The 19,988-nt window shown below is 37.3% G+C and overlaps 1 protein-coding gene across 31 annotated transcripts in view; it reads left to right on the top strand.

Moving 5' to 3' along the window:
• The window catches only part of Ank2 (ankyrin 2), a 555,326-nt gene extending 535,929 nt beyond the window's left edge, over positions 1 to 19,397 (top strand). For 17 of the 31 annotated variants that reach the window (XM_047565838.1, XM_047565847.1, XM_047565848.1 and 14 more), the window contains 10 exons: positions 74 to 148; positions 2,255 to 2,386; positions 3,306 to 3,449; positions 5,757 to 6,027; positions 7,575 to 7,866; positions 11,219 to 11,302; positions 11,414 to 11,578; positions 12,515 to 12,697; positions 14,038 to 14,129; positions 17,122 to 19,397. In XM_047565838.1, coding sequence (XP_047421794.1) covers positions 74 to 148; positions 2,255 to 2,386; positions 3,306 to 3,449; positions 5,757 to 6,027; positions 7,575 to 7,866; positions 11,219 to 11,302; positions 11,414 to 11,578; positions 12,515 to 12,697; positions 14,038 to 14,129; positions 17,122 to 17,305 — 1,622 coding nt within the window. In that variant the 3' untranslated portion in view covers positions 17,306 to 19,397. Of the gene's footprint in view, positions 1 to 73; positions 149 to 2,254; positions 2,387 to 3,305; positions 3,450 to 5,756; positions 6,028 to 7,574; positions 7,867 to 10,636; positions 10,730 to 11,218; positions 11,303 to 11,413; positions 11,579 to 12,514; positions 12,698 to 14,037; positions 14,130 to 17,121 lie in introns of all 31 variants that reach the window. The other 14 variants (XM_047565837.1, XM_047565836.1, XM_047565834.1 and 11 more) reach the window with 1 other exon arrangement.
• Positions 19,398 to 19,988: the final 591 nt, after the last annotated feature.

Raw genomic sequence — 19,988 nt, 5'->3', positions numbered from 1 at the left:
TTGGATGATCAGTATTATGGTTCCTCCTCTGTCATAGACAACCTTTGGCCATTCTGTTTTTGACCTTCTGTAGATCCACAGGATGAGCAGGAACGGATCGAGGAGAGGCTGGCTTACATTGCTGATCACCTTGGTTTCAGCTGGACAGGTAAAAGCAGTGTGACCCATTTTTCTGCAGAAATCCTGCTTAGTTTACATGATACAGATGCAATAACCAAGTATCATTAAAATGAGAATGGTCTTTTCTTAAGGAAGACTACATGAAATCGTGAAAATAATAATAAACTGAATTAGAAAATCCAGCTTCTGTATTAGCAAGGCAGGTTTTTCATCATCTCTGAAATTTAGAATGACTTTAGATTTGAAGATTTTGAGAATAAACTAAACTTCACCACTCCCCTTTGGCAGCTGTAGATTGCTAAACTGGGGGAGATTATTGCACTACAAATGGTTGTTTGGTATGATTTTCGTAAAATTTAAATCGAGATTTAACTAGGGCTTCTTCTTTTAGATATTTGTATCAGGCATCTTCAGAGTAAAAGCACTAAAATTTGCTTTGGGTGAATATTGCAACATATATGAATGAGATGCTTTAATAACTTTTTGAAAAATGGAAGTGTTCAAGTATAGAAATCATGTTAAATAATTTATTAAGGGAGAGTAAATTATAAAATCAGTGTGGTTTATTTACAGATCATGATTTATAGATTTTAAAATGATATGCTTTCATCTACTTGTGACTTACTACATATAAGCAAGATTATATAAACTGTTCCTTATTTTCTTCCTTCCTTCCTTCCTTCCTTCCTTCCTTCCTTCCTTCCTTCCTTCCTTCCTAAGTCTGGTTTGATTTCTTTTAATGTCACTTGTGACTACTTTATTGAGACAAACAGTATAAAGTTAATATTCTTTCAATTTCTTAAAGATTTGCTAATGAATAGAACTCCATTTTACTCATAAAGATAATTGATAATTTAAAATAAATAACTGGAAATGGGAAATAGCATTGCCTCGTTTTTAACAATTTTAAAGTAACTTTAAATATTGATCAGCCTTATTTAATTGGAAAATTTAGAGGAAGGTATGTTATCAAAATGTCCCTGGTTGATTTATTAGATAGGTAACATTCAGAATTATTTGTTGTTTAAATAAATATGCATATATTTGGTGAAAATTCAAGCCCTTATATCATCATACAGAAAGATATAAAGTGAAAAGTAAATATGTCTCTCACACTTACTCCTGGTCTTCTGGCCCCATGCCTCAACAGTAACTGTTAATACTTTCTCATGTTTTCAGAAAAAAATATATAATGCCCATATATGTGCCTACCATTTAGAAGTAGACAAAATTTTGTAAATTTTGCTTACTAATATTCCTTATAAAATTTCCAGAACACATATAGACACACTGTTGCATTTTTAAAACAGTTTTCTAATTCTACTATAATTTTATCAATGGTCTTTGTCCATGGAATTTAGGTTGTTTCCTGTTATTGGAATAAATATCCTAGTGCATTAGTATATTTTTGTGAGAATGCTTGTAGGGTATGTCTTAGAAGTAGAATTGTTGGGTCACAGATACTTTTTATTCTAAATGATATTGTCAAAATGACAATAGAATCCATCCCTTTTACACACACCACTACTACCACACTTACGCAGTCATGTATAAGTGTCCATATAGGATGAAAATAGTAGAATTTAAAGGAAAGCATGTGGTTTCTTCCCTGGGCAAACAAATGCTTTCCATACCTATTATTCATATAACACCAAATTAAAGAAAGGATTTTATCCCACCCCTATAGTATAGATAAAGCAGGTATTTATATCCAAGTACCTAGAAAGAGGATTTATAGTGCCTTAAATATCACCCATGATGATTAGAAATGAGAGATAGTCTGTTTATCCTGCTTTCCAGCATTTATTTTCTATTATCTTGGTAAGAGCCTGAGCAAGTATTAGTGGTCTCCTCTGCACTTTAGAATCAAATGAACCTGAATTACACACATTTTATCATCACTGCTTCACATCTGCTATTTCCACTATGGCAATGATCAAGTCCATACCCAGTTTTAAGGAAAATACCCATGATCAGTACCAGAAAAATGAAGAAATATGAATCAGTTCTACTGTGTAGAAATAAAAAACCCAAATACAGAAATATAAGAATACATTTATAAAATTACAAAGCAAGGTATAGAAACTCAACCCGTGAAGTTGGTGTGTTTACAAAGTAGTATCTTCTCTTCTAGAACTAGCAAGAGAATTGGATTTCACTGAGGAGCAAATTCATCAAATTCGAATTGAGAACCCCAACTCCCTTCAGGACCAGAGTCATGCACTGTTGAAGTACTGGTTGGAAAGGGACGGGAAACATGCTACAGGTAGGTACAGAATTCTAAGTAAAACGTGTTAGGTTGAAAATGGAAATACCTAGTTCAACAATCCCATTCTTGCAAATTTGGTAAGGCAATTAATTAACAAATACCATCCATTTGAAGTATTAACAATGAGTGAGAACTAGCTGTTGCTCTTTCTATAACATGCAAATATCTTGCATTTCATGACTATGAATAATGGGAAATATTGCCTGCACTAACTGACAACAGGGATATTATTCAAGTCCTAAAATGACCTAAATTTTGGTATCAAATATAGTTTACTTATCATTATTTTCAGGTAGCATGCTCAGTTCCTGCTTCCTTTACTCCTAAATAACTTAAGTGGGTGGGACATATCAAGTACATCTTCTATATTATAATTCATATGTGATATTCTGACCACATGGAGTAAAATGGGAGTGATATGTACCAGAGGTACTTCTCATCCTTCAGCTGGTCTAAATTTGTCACTTCCTTTAATGTCTTCCTGCAGATCTACCTTGAGACCTCTATACTTATCATTCCTTCTCTCTACATGCATTTTAGTAGAATTATCATATTTAGCAAATAAAAAAGAAAATTTATTTAAATTTCTGATAATCAGTTAATACTTACTTAGTATAAGTCTATCCCATGCAAAAATTTGGATAGACTTATACCAAAAAAGTTTTTTTTTTATCTGCAATTCAGATTGAACTGGGTGTCCCATATGTTATCTTCAGCTGTACTTTTAGGGCTTGTGCTTATGCTGTATCATCTTTTTTTGTGTGCATATCTTTCTGTTTGCTTTTTACAAAGACCCTTAATTAGGCTTTGGCTATTTCCTATACAAATATCAGAAATTTAGTTAGAAATGAAATGAAAGAAATTTAAAAAATAGAACTTCACAGATACAATAATTATATTTTCTCTACTATCTTAGATACCAACCTCATTGAATGTCTTACCAAGATCAACCGAATGGATATTGTTCACCTCATGGAGACCAGTACAGAACCTCTGCAGGAGCGCATCAGTCATAGTTATGCAGAGATTGAACAGACCATTACACTGGACCATAGTGAAGGTAAAACCATGTGTGCGATGTAGATAGGGGTTGATTAGTACTGGATCTACATTCTCTCTCTCTCTCTCTCTCTCTCTCTCTCTCTCTCTCTCATTTGTTCTTTTTTAGATATACATGACAGCAGAGTGTATTTTATATTTATACATACATGGAGTATAACTTATTCTAATTAGGATCCCATTCTTGTGGTTAAACATGATGTGGAATTACACTGGTCATGTAGTCATATACGAACATAGGAAAGTTAGGTCTGGTTCATTCTATTGTCTTTCCTTTTAGAAGATAGACTATGGCCTTTGGTGATTATTCGTTTCCTTGTTACTTCAATTTTCCTGCCTATTTTAAGCCCCCATCCCCCATTCATTCTTTGTTTTTTCACCACCATGGGTGATTCATCCAATTCACTTTCCTCGGTTTCTTGATGGCATTTTTTTTTTTTTTTTTTTTTTTTTTTGCAGTGCTGGGATTGAACCCAGGGCCTTGTGCTTGTGAGGCAAGCACTCTACCAACTGAGCTATCTCCCCAGCCCTCTTGATGGCATTTTTGATACTACTCTTTCTCAGTCACTAATTTGTATTCTCACAACCTAGACTGTATCATGACCTATAACTAACTGTTCTACTTCTGAGGAGTACACTACTTGAACTATCATCCTTCACTTCCTCTTTTACCTCCACACCGACAGTTTCTTCACTGGAACCTCTAGGCTTTGGCCCTACCACCTTTTCAGAAATAAAGTTTCTCTAATTTGTGGTCATTTATTTGGATGCTCAATATCTCTCTTTCTCACTTATCTCTATTTTATACCTTTTCTTCCTTCTTCGAACCTGCAGTACTGCTCCTTATTTACTCCCAGCTGATGCCCACTTCAGATTCCTTAGAAAAATGTCCATGTTTTTCCAGCACAAAATCTATCAAGAGGAGTGCATCTTATGCATACTGTGTCTTCTCTCCTGGTACAATGGATCAAATTTCCTTGCTTTTCCAAAGCCACTGTTTTCTTTTGTACTGAATCTCATTCCCTTTTACCCAATGAAGGATTTCACTCCTACAACTACCGTTTTGGTTTCCTGCAACTGGACCATGCCCAACTGCGTTAAACCATGTTTTAACAATTCTTTCCCTAAAAAACAAAGCAAATGACCCCTTTCCCTCTAGACTCCCCTCCATATTGGTTGTTTCTCCATCCATTTTATAGGAAAGTTCTTCAAAAGACCAGTGTGTTTTCTGTCTCTCCTTCTTTTCCCACTCTCTCAAGGACTGTTTCTATAATCCACTTCAGTTTGATTGTTTCTTCACTGCAGAATCCGATGGGCAATTCTAAGTGTTCAAATTACTTTATCCTTTATTTAACATTTGCCACAAATAATTCCTCCTTCTTGCTCTCTTTGCTGTTACCTGAGCACCTCCAGCATTCTGCTTCTTCAGGGCCCTGGTACTTTCTGTCTCTTCCAACCTGAATCAACAGAACCTTTTTTCCTCTCGCTTTTCTTTGGGTCACTGTTCAAATACCACCTCCTAAGGGGAGCCTTTCCTGCCTAGTCTAAAATAGCAGTCCTATTTGCTCTATTCTTTACCCTGGTTTGCTTTTTTCCTAACATTTATCATAAATATACACCTGCGGATATAGAAGTTTAGTAAGGGCAGAACCAACTTTTTCTGCCTTGTTTAATACCACAAGATATCCAGCCTCTAAACAGCCCCCACTACGTAGATGATCTTCAATATACATCTTTTGAGCAAATAAATAAATAGGTAAATGTCATTCACTCCTCCGCTGAAACTCTTTTCAGTGACTCTTCATTGCCTTGGGTATTATGAAATTCCTTAGTCTGGCATAAGACTCTACAAGAAAAGACACCCTACTAACTGCAGGGTGTGTGGTGAGTATTAAATAAGTTAATACTTGCAAAGCACTGACTTAATATTCAGAAAGTATTAGTAATTTACTATTATTGATTCTTACTCTTTTTAGCAACTAGATTCTATGCCTTGACTCTCATGGTGAATATCTACTTATTGTTACATCCTTTGCATTTTCCTTCCAACTTCTCAGATGCTGAGATGAGGATAGTGTTCCCATATTCACTGACTACCACCTATAGCCCTGTCACTCTGCATTTGAACTGACTCCTCCTCACCTGGGCTCCCTTTATGTGATCCACCTCCTGAAGGCAGACAATGCATCTTATTCATCTTTCTAAACCGTGGACCTATCTCAGGACATGGCACATAGTAGCTACTTAATAAATGCACATTTAATCCAAATGAGCTTTGATGAATTGCTTAAATCATTCTCCTCTTCAGGTTTCTCAGTACTTCAAGAGGAGCTCTGCACTGCCCAGCATAAGCAGAAAGAGGAGCAATCTGTTTCTAAGGAGAACGAGTCCAGTGACCACCCTCCCATTGTCTCCGAGGAAGACATTTCTGTTGGTTATTCCACTTTTCAGGATGGTGTCCCCAAAACCGAGGTTGACAGTTCAGAAACAGTACTTTCTTCCCAAACATATAAGGAACAAGTTCAACAAGAATTCTCAGGGAAAATGCAAGACCTGCCCGAAGATAAGCAGGAATACTTGTGAGTTTCTAAAGCAAGCCTGCATGCCAATACCACAGGGGTGCCAGGCATATACAGGTTTTAAACTATTGTCAGGCATTTGTTTTAAATAATTTTGAAACAACAGAAAACCTGAAACATTTAAACGGTAGTGACAGTGTGTGTGGCACAGACTTGATTGAATGTCCAGTTCTGTGACCTTGGACAGTCCCTAAGTGCTTTGAGTCTCCATGTCCACATCTGTGAGTTATGATCGTGATATATACACTTTACTCATTTCACGAAGTCAGAGGTCAAAGTCATGCCTGTGAATGCATTGTTTGAACTGTAAATTTTCATGTCAACCGCACAGTCATTCCTTGTACAATTACTGCACCTTGTCCGCTCTGGAATGTGTCCAGTGTGGTACTCACTGTGCCTTGACTGGTCTGGAGCATGACAGTGACAGCATGGGTATGGCAGCCTTTATAAAAATAAAAATGCGCACAAATGATTCACACAGACTAAAAGACCATTAAATTGAGGAGGGATGGGGCGAGAGGGGGAATAAAAAGAGGTTTCCTAGAGAACTTCTGGTGAAGGAGGCTCCAGAGCACAGTGCTGCTCAGAACTTCAGTTCTGCACTTTTTGGAAACAAAGGAGAAACAGAGCTGCCTAAAAGACACTGAAAATGATCATGGGAAAGACAAACGTGTCTAACTCTGAGATCTGAGAATAGCGTGTCAAGAGACTCTGTCACAGCACTTCCTTTGTCATTACGTGAGTGTTGTTTTGTGGCCCTGGAGTGTGAGAAGAGGGTGAAGTGGGTAATAAAGTGATCTCTCGTTCCCCTGTGCCACCCGTCACATCTGCTGTAGGGAAGAGCATGAAGTAGAGGTTAGAAAAACATGGGAAACAAAGAAAGTGCCATCAGAGATGTACTGGGCATTTCACATCAATGTCCAGAGGGCATTTCACATCAATGGCAAGACAGAAATTATACTAAAAAAAAAAAAAAAGGGAGCAAGCAATTTTCATATTTTGAAATTAGAGATTATGAAAGGTTGTAACTCTAAACCGTCAGTAGAAAAAAAAACTTTCAGTGTCAATAGGTCCCTCTATTATTAATAGTTTTTTCAGAGGACCAATAAAAATGTCCTTTTAGTTATAACTAGATTAACATGGGGATTTCCTTAATTATTCTGATGTTTAATTCTTCCTTCAGAAGTATTATTTACAAAGCATTATTATGTGAAACTCCTCAAATTCTCAATATTACTTTGAGTTATAGAAGAAAAACAAAGTTTTAATTTACATACCTTTAGAGGTTAGAAAAATGTCATTCAATTTAGGATAATTTTTATCTTTGGAATACATCACTCTCCATCAGTGCCACATCAGTGAGTCATAACTTTGGGCTATATCTTACAATATATTTATTTTTTAAAATTTCTTTCTTGGCCAAAATACAAAACCCATCTTGGCTATCTTGGACTGTGAAGACTAGCTTCATCTTTTCTTCCAGTCCTCTTCCTCAAGCAGGGGGAATACAAATGTCCCATATGTATAATTTGGCTTTTTCATTCCAGTGTGACCACCCCAGGTACAGAAGGGTCAGAGACTCACAAGGCCATGGCAGTGCCTGGCTCTCCCAGCAAGACTCCTGAGGAGATTAGCACCCCTCCTGAGGAGGAGAGGCAGTACCTCCAGACCCCAACATCCAGTGAGCGGGGAGGTTCTCCCATTGTGCAAGAACCCGAAGAGCTCCCAGAACCCCGGGAGGAGAGTTCCCCACGGAAAACCAGCCTAGTGATAGTGGAGTCTGCTGAGGACCAGGCACAGACTTTGGAGAGACTCGATGGAGATGCAGCTTTTGACAAGGTAAGACTTTCCTTCCTCTTCGTTTTCTTGCCCACCCCATAACAAAGCTATAGACCTTCCTCCAGTTTCATTTCTCTGATGATTTATTTTTGTCATTTCAAAACAAAAAGTTTTTCCAGATTAATTAACCTGAGCTTTGGGAAACCCTCAGTCCTTTTATTTATTTAATTTAATTTAATTTTTTTGGTACCAGGGATTTAACTCAGGGGCATTCATCCACTGAGCCTTATCCCCAGCCCTATTTTGTGTTTTATTTAGAGATAGGGTCTCACTGAGTTGCTGAGGTCCTTGCTAAGTTGCTAAGGCTGGCTTTGAACTCAGGATTGTCCTGCCTCAGCCTCCCAAGCTACTGGGGTGTACAGGTTTGCACCATTGTGCCTGACCCCTCAGTCCTTTTAAAGTCTGAGAAACAATAAATCTAGGAGAATTGGTGCATAGGGCTAGTGTTAGCTACTGGATCAAAAGTCCTAATTTTACCACTGGAAACCTTTCACTAAAAGAAAAATGAATGCAATGGTGAAAGGATAATCTTCGCAAAATTAGTAAAGGCATAGTGGCTAGTGAGAGGAATTATCAGAGTCTCAGGTAAGTTTGCCAACTGTGGGATGTGCTAGGCCAGCAGTCTTATGACATCTGTGTGTACTGTCTGGTGATGAGCAGGCAGACTGTGGATATCTGGTGACTTTAGCTCCCAAAGCCAACTTTCGCCAGTGGAGGAAGGATAATTTCCAAATCAGGTCTACTTAGATTTATTTTAGGGCTAATTTAGCCAAAGAACATTTTGTCTAAACTTTTTGCTGCTTCTCAATGTCCAAATGCCTGACAGTGGCATGAGATTGCATCGTAGTGTGTCCTTGGTCATTAAGTGAGGTTTAAAGTTGTGAAGAGAGGTGTGCACTATCCTAATAAATTTATTCTCAAAACATGGCCCATATGGTGCACGTATTTTAGAATTAATTGGGGAGTTTTATCTCCCCTTGGACCTCCTAAATCAGAAGGAAACCCAAGGAGTGAAGAGAGCAAATCTGCATTTTAATTTATACAGGTTCTCAGTATGAGATGAGAACCTGTATAAATTAAACTTAGTGTAATATAAATTAAATTAGATATTATTTTTTCCTTTTAGAAAGTAATAGCTTTTTAAAGCATTTTATATTTAAAAGTATTTTAAAACATATATCTAGTAATAAAAGATTTGTTATACGAAAGAACTGAAATCTTTGGGGGGAAAAAGGAATACAACATTATTGGATTTAAGATCTACATTTGTTTTAATTCACTATCAGGCTAACATCTGCTACTAGGATTTATCTAAAGTCGTAACTAAAATTAGGAACGATCCAGTCAGATGAGAACTGTGTCCTGATTTTGGCAGTTGTTTTAAAGAATGAATTCATCCCATGAATGGATTTTTATTCCAAGTTTGTCTTTGCACAGAATTATTCATCTCAAGTTCTTGGCTTCAATAAATACTAGTAAAAATGTTTCAAATATGTTCTCTGGGCTTAAAAGCTACCAAACTTAACCTGAGATTCCATAGGCAAAGTAAGATAAAGACTTAACACTATTATTTGGATGACTCATATATTTAATCTATTCTGTGTACGTAAATAAATTTTTATGTCATTCTGCATTTTACATACCGTATACAGGTCTGTTCCACTTATTCTTGATGAATCTCCAGGTGTCTCTTATAAACTTCCTATGTTGACATTTAAATTCTTATGGCCATAACTTTGGCATCCAATTTCAGTTACTTTTCTTGTAGATGGTATTTCTAGGCAGTAAGTTTCTAATTATATTTCCAAGTAAAATTTGACTTGAACTTATATATTTTTCTTTAGCAGAGAAAAATATAGAGCTATAACTTGGGTATTTTAAAATATGCTATGCAAAAAAAAATTTTGGGGGGGTACTGGTAATTGAACCCAGGATCACTTCACCACCAAGGTACTTCACCAGTGCCCCCTGCCCTTTTTTTATTTTGAGGCAGAGTCTCACTAAGTTGTTTATGGCCTGGCTAAGTTGCTGAGGCTGGCCTTGAATTTATAATCCTCCTTTCTTAGCCTCCTCAATCGCTGGGATTACAGGTGTGAGCCTGAAGAGTTTTCTTTTTTTTTAAAAACATCATTCCATTAGGAAAAGTAACTTTATATATGGCTCCTAAGACATATGTTCTTGCCTAAAATTATGTTTTTAGCCTCATCTGTGGCTTTAGGTCAAACTCATTAAATCTGAATGTTCTCTTCATTCTTGACTTGTCTTAAAAATAATTGAGTGTTATTTATAGCTTGCTTTTTTTGATTACAGGGAGGTATATTACTGACTAGATAACAGCTACAGGAAATTTTGACTTTCTACAGAAATTTCTACTGCAAACACGAGCTGTTCCTACACACGCAGGTTACTTATTCCAAGTTTAAGCATAAATGTCCATGACACAACTTGGATACTATGTTTATAGTCAGTTATTTGTTGGGTGCTTAAGTAAAAGAAGTCACAGAAGCAAGATTTAGTTCTTCAGACAGATTTTGAAAGATGGATTCTCTGGAAGTTCTCAGAATTACAGAACTTTTTTCAATCATTGCACAAAAGAATCTATATTTTTGTTGAAGCCTGAGGCTACCACACAGTTGCTTTCACCCTGCTGACTTTTCTACCAAAGCCTCCATGAATAGAACTCTTAGAATACAGTGTGAGCTAAAGAAGAAACCATTAGGGAATTCATTCCTTAGAATGTTAAAAAACAATACTTCCATGCTTCCACCAGGAGCTAACAGAGGAATTAGGTGAGCTGGAGGCCAGCTCTGATGAGGAGGCGATGGTAACCACCAGGGTTGTCCGCCGGCGAGTCATTATTCAGGTACCAGTTGTTGAATTATTGCACGTCAGGGACAGTTCTGTCCTTGTACCCATAGAGAGTGACCCACTCAGAGCAATAAAAACTTGGCATGCTCTGTAGGTAATGCATGGCCACTTGAGAGCAAATCCCTCAATTTCTTATTTTGTTTGTAAAGAAATGCAATAATAATAACTTTGCAGCCTACCTCCAAGAGCAGGAGCAAGCAAGAGCAAGATCTGGCTTCTTCAGTTCCTTCCACCTCACCTCTCGCTTATTTGTGTTTGTCCTGTTTTAAGTTTTACCTAACTTTGATCAGATTCTCCTCAGCATGTTATTACCCACCTGCTTCTGTTTTTATTAATCAAACCATTTGACAGGAGTTTGCATCTCAGCAATGCTTCTCCATATCGCCTATGGTTTTCTAACATTCCTCATTTTATTAACACTTGGAAGTAGATCCTTGGAATTGATGCCGAATGCTGAAATGACCCTTTTCTCCCAACTGTTTAGGGAGATGATATGCCTGACATCCCCCCGGAAACAGTCACAGAAGAAGAATATGTTGATGAGCATGGACACACGGTGGTGAAGAAGGTACCATCTAGGGTCTCCCCATGGGGCTGATTTCAAACTTCCTGTTTAAAATCTGTCAGTGTTGCTATTTTTTAACTTAAAAATAAGATACACAAATTAAATATATTTCAGGTTACTAGGAAAATCATTAGGCGGTACGTATCTTCGGATGGCACAGAGAAGGAAGAGATTACGATGCAGGGGATGCCACAGGAACCTGTCACCATCGAGGAAGGGGACGGCTATTCCAAAGTCATAAAGCGTGTTGTATTGAAGAGTGACATCGAGCAGTCAGAGGTGAGGTCACCCCATTCTCCAACACTCATTTTATAGAGAGGAGCAAAGCAGAGCTCAAACAAGATGGAGGAGATTGCTCATATTGGTCTCACTTCCTTTTGTATGAAGTCTGCACATTCCTTTTTTTTTTTTTTTTTTTTATGATTTGTATAATAGCCACCAAGAAGCTTGGCAGCCATTATGCTCATTGTCTTGTGTCTGATCCTTTCCATTTCTATTGTCTTTTTAATTCATAGTTGACCACAGCAGAAAGTCAAATTTTAAAAGAATAAATGGTGCTTGTGTGTGATTGGCACACCAACCTTCTAAAGGTCACTTTAGATAAATATTTTATCTTCCAACTTCTGCATTTCAGGGCCACTAAAAGCAGGATCCAGAAACTCCTTGATTCATATTTTTATTTCTTTCTGTTTTACTTCCCCGTTTGGGGGTCATATTTACTCTTTTTGACATATAATTTGTGAAATTCTCACTGTTTTGCAATCCTTCATATCCTCAAAATATTATTATGATAGCTGTGAGGTTATCTGGAAATCTACATGTCAGTTTCTCATGGTGTTTTGAGTTCCTCCTTTGGGGATTAACTTTATCTTCATGGGCCAGATGAAACCATTTGAATGTGAGAAAAGAGAGTTCATTGTCTATAGTACACTAAGTAATCAGTTTCTTGCTCACAAAACTGATTGATAAATTTTTATTCAAGTGACATTAAGTAGTTGATTAGGGGCTGTCGAAATTTAGCCGTTAAACTGACACCGCCAATTGATTATAGTTTACTTTTCCCAACCTTCCTCTTCTTTTTCACCTACTATTTTCTAACAGGCCAGCATATAATATTGTAGTTACTGTGCTTTGTTTTTTAGAATAGAAAAATTAATTATTTTTGTTACATCTTAGCAGTCAGAAACTGCATATTGTGTGTCCTTCATTCATTAGGTCACTTTATCTGAACCCAGCATTTTGTCCAGTACCTCACAATTTCAGGCTGAACCAGTAGAAGGCCGTAGAGTCAGCAAAGTTGTTAAAACAACTATGGTACGTGGAGAAAGGATGGAGAAACATCTGGGTGATTCTAGTTTAGCCACTGATCTTCCTTCAGCCAAAGATGACTTTGAAGAGGTATAGAAGCATCTTTTTGTCTTTTTGTTGTACTTGTTGTTGTTGTTGTGCATTTTACATTTTGCTTTGTGTTTGAAAAGAAAATTGCTTGTCATTGTGTCATTTCATGCACAAATTCAGGGAAGGGAAGAATGCAGCATAATCGAGAAAGCAGATTTCCTGTGTGAATAACTTGTATGGTGAAGTGACATTTCCTCAACTTAATGTTGTTCATCCATGTTGCCCAAAAAGCTTTAAAAAATCTAGGTACCAGGATGTACTTCTGCAAAGTCAGAGTCAGAATCTGGAATTGGAGCCTGGTCATATACATCTTGTATAAAGGTCTCAGACATGTTCTGCACTCCCAGAATAAGGGAAAGAAATAAAAATGTTGCCAATTATGTTTGCTAGCTAATGTTATCAACACTGCCAAAGATAGGCATTAAAAAATTTAGATACATTCTATAATTGTGACTTTAAAAAGCATTTAAAGTTACTTATATTCTGGTTCCCACAATGAGGAAATGGGTCCAAAGTGGCAGATCCCCAGCAGCAAGCTAATTTGATTTACATAAACCATCTTAGAATTTGATATAACAATAGCCTGAAGCTATTTTGACATGAAATCTACTTTCTTAGAATGAAAATCCATGTTTTCTTAGTGTGAAAATTCATGTTTTTCTATTGAAAACAGTTGGGTTTGATTACAGGATGCTATCTCCACCTCCTCTGAGATATTAGTAATACATAGTTTATATATGATGTTACCTTTGTAAAAGCTAAATTTTGAACACAGATGATGAAGGAATGGTTCGACATGAGCAAACACCTACAAGATATTTTTACTGTTGAAATACTTTAAAGTGAAATGCTGTGGGTGTATCCTCTAATACCCTGCAACACATATTAAGATTACATATGAAGGTATTCATATACTAAAAACAAACCTTACTTAAATACTTTTAGTTCTTCACACTTAACAACTGGAATCCTAAGATGATAATCCTAGGATTACCCAAAGGTAAATTCTCTGAGTTATTTCCTGGTCCTTCTTTCTGTGTTTGTCTCTGGTCATTATATTTATCCTCAGCATCTGTTCAGTAAGAAGGAATGGAGTGAGGGGAGAAAATTAAAAGTTGGTCAATATGGGTACAGATTAGTTGCTTTTGTAAAGTAAAAAATCTCCCTCACAAATGAGAGAAACTTTAAGAGACTTATTAAGTAAAACTCATTGCTACTAGGAGTTAATTTTACTTACTCTTTCCATATTTATCTTTTCATACTATGAATTGCAAAGTGGTAGATTGTTTTAAAGTCTCCGGTTTATGCTGAGTTGCATCTTATTCTTTTTCTTACCTCAGGCTTTGAGTTACACAGGTAGCCACATGAAAGTCCACTTTCCCAGTTTAGTAGAGAATGAAATACTGAAAGAGGATGGATCAATAATTAAAAGGTTTGGGTTAGCATGGGGTGATGCTTTGCCAACTAACACCAAATTTTTTTTTTTTTTTTTTCAATTTTAACAAAAGAAGGGCAGAGCCCTGCATAACCCTAAGACCCTCCAGGAAGGGCCAACTTTCCTATATTGTAAGGCTTTTGTTAGGTGGTACCTGGAGAGCATGCTGATTCTTTAAAGGTGATGTTGAGGCCTACTGGTGGTAAGGTGAACTGTGTGCTTACACAGTCTGATGCCCTGGGTTTCAGCAAGTCATCAATGTCATTGAAGCCAGCCAGCTGGGGTTTCCCATCGTGTTGATAGATTTGGAGAACACAGGAGGGGAAATCTCATCAATGGCTCACAGGTTAATTTTGTATCCAGCTACCTGCTGCTCAATCTTAGTAAATCATTACTTTGAATGTGTTTTGTATTTAACAAAGTGTTCATGACTCTGCATGTGAGTGGTAAGTAACATTAGCATGAGATTGAGGCCCAAGAACCTGAATGCACCTAGTGATGCTGATATGTGGCTTTTGTAAGTGAAGAAAATGCATGACAGCAGGAAGCATCACTTCCCACTTACATAGAAGGAGGCCGAGTGTGAGGTGCTCTGGGGCTGCTCTCTGCCAGGGATCTGATAGATAAACTTGGGTGCATTGCTGTAGCCTACTCTCACTTCTCTCTGGTCCTCTAGCAGCACAGCAAATATCTGGATTAAAGAAATGTTCTTAGCTTCTCAGTGAAAAAACACAATGGGAACCCAAGTTACTATTGCACTTTTCACTTCATTAAAAAGAAGAGAAAGATTGTCATTTCTAGTACTCTACAAGGCTATTTTAAGCCTCTGGAACATAATAATTAGAACAGCAAAATTAAAGGTTCTGTCGCAATTCCACTCTCCAACCAAATGTGAAAAACAGCAGCAGCTAGAAATTTAACAGAGTATAATTGTTCTCTTGGAACTTTAAAAATGCTACAAGAATTAAGGACAAAATGCTTTTTATATTCTGAACTTTTAAGGCTTTTGTCCATGTACTCAGCTGAAACATAACCCCTGCCTTCCCTAGCATCACAGGATCTTTAAATTGGAATAGATTAGGAAACCAGTTGGTTCCAAGTTCTCCATAAAAGCTACTGAATTTGAAGTTGAGAATATAGAATTATTGAGTTCCCTCCACCAGTCACTGATTGAACTCAATTTGTGGTATGCAACATTTAATCTTATTCATTGATGAAGCATTTTATTATACATGTATGTATATTCATGCTCATCTGCATATACCTGTAAAATATACAGGAAATATTCTGTGATAGAGGACCCTCCCTCACACCAATGCTATCAAAGCTTTTCCTAACTCTTCCCTTCTTTCTTTCTTTCTTTCTTTCTTTCTTTCTTTCTTTCTTTCTTTCTTTCTGTACCAGGGATTGAATCCAGGATGCTTAACCATTGAGCCATACCCCAACCCTTTTTAATATTTTACGTAGAGACAGGATCTCTCTGAGTTACTGAGAGCCTCACTAAATTGCTGAGGCTGTCTTTGAACTCACAATTCTCTTTCTCAGCCTCCCCAAGCTGCTGGGATTACAGGCATGCACCACCACACCCACACAGCCATAATGGGTTTTCAATCATTTGAATAAAATTTGATCATTTCATCAAGATTAACAAATTTTAGTTTGACTTTGCCTTCAAATGCAAAGTCAGCACCATAGTATCAAAGAAAAGAAGGGAGTAAGAGAACACAAGAGAAGTGAGAAGGAAACAAAGGTGTCTGAAGGAAAGCTGAAGGTGTATTGACTGAAGTAAGTCACTTTTTAAAAAATCAGAATGATCTTAACAAATGCATAGAGGTGCTGGGAGGTGGGCAGATCTCCTAGCTCCCGAACACTGGGGAGAAATGTAAGGAAAATGGTGCGTCAAGCTGCAAGTACTAACCCTTTCTGACTCGGGTTCTAAGTGAAGATGCGTGCACAGGGGTTATGGACTCAGGCTCCAGAATCTCGGGCTCTTTGCACTGCAAGTCTCCATTGCATGCTAAAACTGTTATTTTTAAATTTGAGGATATTGCTTAAATTCCCTAAGATTGAGTTCCCTTATTTATTGTAATAATTGTGCCTGGCACACAAAACACATTCATCAAATATTTGTGGCATGAAAAATTGTATTTACAAGTACAGGGTAAAAAGAACAGAGAATGAACAAATTGGGATGCAATCATTTTCAAGTAGGGATAGGGAAAAATAATCATAGGAAATATAATAATAAGTGATAGTCTCTGTTCTCAAGTAATGTCCAGTCTGATGTGGGTGGGTGCGCAGGAAAGCAACAGACAGTTAGTGGCAATGGAATGCACAAAAGAACAAAGTGTATAGGGATGCTGTCAGGGCAGAGGAAGTGTCTTTTGTGTCTGTTGTTTTTCTTTTCCTCTCTCTCCCTCACTGTCCCCAGATGAAGCTTCAGAGAGGCCCATATTGGTAGTTACTTTTTTTATATATTGATAGAATAACACTTCAGTTTTTAACTATGTCTCATGGCAAAGTTCTCTTAGAGCATAATTTTGGGAAATTTGGATGATAATCTGACCCGAAGGTTTAAGTTGTCATTTAAGGTGTTTTGAACAAATTAAATGAAAAACTCTTCTTCTTAGCCAGTCAAAAATTGTTTATGGAGTCACTGTTTCAGGACAGACTAGACCCATTAAGACCCATGTAACTTAATAAAAATATGAGTGATTGTACGGTTTTCTTTTGAATCATGATTAAGCCTTGTTTCATTTATTTGAAATATTTCTCTAAGATTTAAAAAATACTCCTTGTCCCCTCCAAAATATTTTGAAAGTCTCATGAATCATTTCATATAGGGTGGCCATATTTAGAAAAGACAAGAAGATACCTGTAACTGTTACACTAGTGGCTTGGTGTGGAACTATCTAGAAGTAATGTCATGGTTGGCCTCAGGCCCAGCTAAGAAAGAGTATAATTCTCTCCCTTGTCTGCTTCCCTCCAGGACAACCATGAGTAAAGCCAGCACACAGAAGAGGGCTGTGGTGAAGGACCAGCATGGAAAACGCATAGACTTGGAGCACCTGGAGGATGTACCAGAAGCATTAGACCAGGACGACCTCCAGCGCGACCTCCAGCAACTCCTTCGGCATTTCTGCAAGGAGGACTTGAAGCAAGAGGCCAAATGAGGGGCTGCCCAATTTTCACACCAGAAACCACACATTCACTCAATATGCAACTTCCCATTTCCTTAGAGGAGTGACCTATCTGGCCTAATTAATGGGATCCCCTGACATTTCCACTGTTAGCAAATATACAGCCTTTTGTTTAGTTTTTCCCCATCCTCTTTAACTATAAGCTAATTTGTGACCAAAGATAGCATCCTTCATTCTGGATGCTGTATCCACTACTTTGTGTGTCTGTGCTAACCTGGGAACTGGCCGCCTCCATTCTTCTTTGCTTCTGCACAACCTCCATGAAAATCCATTGATCAGAAGAACTTCACCTATAGACCTCTTCAAGTGACAATGCAGAGGAATCCTTCCAAGGGATATCCATGTACAATGTATATAGCTAAAATGCTCAGATGAACACCATATTAAAATTAAAACCACTGCCTATCATAACCACACTGGGCATCATGGAATAAAAGGCCTCTAGAAAATGAACAATGGTTAATTGAGATATTGCTAACACAATCGAATGATAATCCAGTTCTATTGCAAAGGAAGCACTTCAGACCTATCATGTCCTTAGAACTTGCAGAATAGCCATTGCTCCTAGTTAAAGATGGGTTAATCATCTTGAAGAACTGTGCTAAGAAGTTATTGCTGGTGCTGGCCAGCCATACTTTATGACTCTCCCAACAGCCATTCTGAGAGAGTGGAAGGAAGGAGCAAAAGGTGAAGAGATTCAAACAATGAGGTATTCAGTTGCTAGAAGCTACCTCTGGTGGCATTCTAGCATCTTCAGGTCTTTTAGATTTTGGACACGTTGGCAGGGTATTTTAAAAGCTATAACTACTGTAGTTTTCCAGTTTTCATTGCTGCTTTAGCAAACCACGCTGTCTTACCGGTGGTACTTTCTTCTGGCCACTGCACTGTAGATACTCCATTGGAAACAAGATTTACCCACTACACAAAAGATTAAAACTCCTTCACCTTGTTGGAGTGGTTTCTTTTTTTCCGTTTTTTCTCCAGGTTTATATCTCTCTAATACCTGCATGTGGCATTGAAAAATCAAAACCACAGTCAAAACCCCTCTTCTAATCACGTTAATGGTTTTCTTTCCTTTTGCCCTGAGTGAGCACTTTTGATTTTCCAGCTAGGTCTGTTTTTCAGCTTGCAGACAAGATTGAGAAATCCTTTGAAAATTTGGTTTTAGTTAAAATTTTTGGTTTATTTATTTGAAATTCAAACTCCCTTGGAAACTCTTAAGTGCATTTGTGCACTTTACTATTTGTTTGTTTCAAAGAAGGGACTGTAACAACCTGAGTGATTTCCATGTCCTATTTCTTATTCCTCTAGTGGTTGAAGCTGTGTAGCATTTTAACATATATATATATTCACAAATATATTCATATAAACAGTATACATTTTGAATCAGTTATTTGTTAAAGAAAAGTATATTCAATGAAGATGAAATTTAAAAAAAAAAAAAGAGTCTATCCTCCAGGGATTGAGCTTTCTCCAATTCTATCTGGTCTTTTCCTGTTGTGCAAAAAATGACTCATTGCTCCGAATGTCAAAAACAAATGTGACAAACAATGGCACTTCATCATTTAAAGTAACGTTGCCAATGGAGAAAATTTCCTGGGAGGGAGGTTTCCCATCAGCCAAATCTCCTAAGCCTCAAATGCTAGCACTTTTTGGCAGTTGGATAGGAAATAAAGCATTCTTTGGCAGCCAAAAGGAGAAAGGCCCATGTCGAAACTTTTTGATACACGCCATGGCCTTCTTGTCAAAACCTTCACTGGAGCTCAAGAAAAGCATTTCTGTTGTATTATTTGCAGTGCAGATGGTGTCTGTGTAACAACATAATGGTTAATCACCTTCTTTTGATTTTGATTTTGCTGTGTTATCAAAAAACTTGAATACTGTGAGAAGAAGTGAATTTTCAGTTGATGAATCAGCATCTTGTTCCCATGGTGATAACACTAATTGAATATATCTATGAGGGCATGTATTAGTTAATGGAAAAAAATACAACACTAACAATACATAGCTGCAATGTTGTACAATGGCTGATTTAATTAAATAAAATGTACAAGTGTTAAATGTGGCAACAGTGATTTGTTCTTCTTTATCACAGACCTGTAATCTCAGGAGAATAAGAGATTATTAAAGAGATGAGATAGGTTTGAGGCCAACAGAAAGATGCAAATTCCCTTTCCTTAGTTCTATTTAGGAACTGAGTGTGTTGTGTGCCTACAGTGTATCAAGCAATGGGATAAATAGAAAGAGTCTGTCTCCACCCTCCAGGAAATTTTATTGCCATTGCTATGCAACAGAAAGAAGCAAGGGTGTATGTTTAGTTTAGGGATCACTAGTAAATGAAAAATAGGAATCTAGGGACTTGGAGGAGATGGGAATGTGATTACTAGGGGTTGGCAGCACAGCAAGGTCATAGGGCAGGACTGTCTGTTTCTTTTGCATAAGGTCAAGGTTGTCACAAAACACCTGCCTTTGGGAACAGCATTTACCTCTGGACTTTTAGTTCTCTTTTGTAGCCAAAGAATTGAAAGTTAAATGAATACATCAATATAAGTAAAGACAAGGCAGGAATTGGCAAAACCAAAATCAGTTGCTTTTGGAGTGTTTGGTTTTGTTATGTTTTATTTATAGATCTCTTTAACAGCACCATAATATTTTT

The sequence above is a fragment of the Sciurus carolinensis genome, chromosome 10, assembly GCF_902686445.1.
Source record: "Sciurus carolinensis chromosome 10, mSciCar1.2, whole genome shotgun sequence".
Lineage (NCBI taxonomy): Eukaryota > Metazoa > Chordata > Mammalia > Rodentia > Sciuridae > Sciurus > Sciurus carolinensis.
Note: the sequence above shows the minus strand (reverse complement) of the source record. Positions and strands in the feature narration are given on the sequence as shown.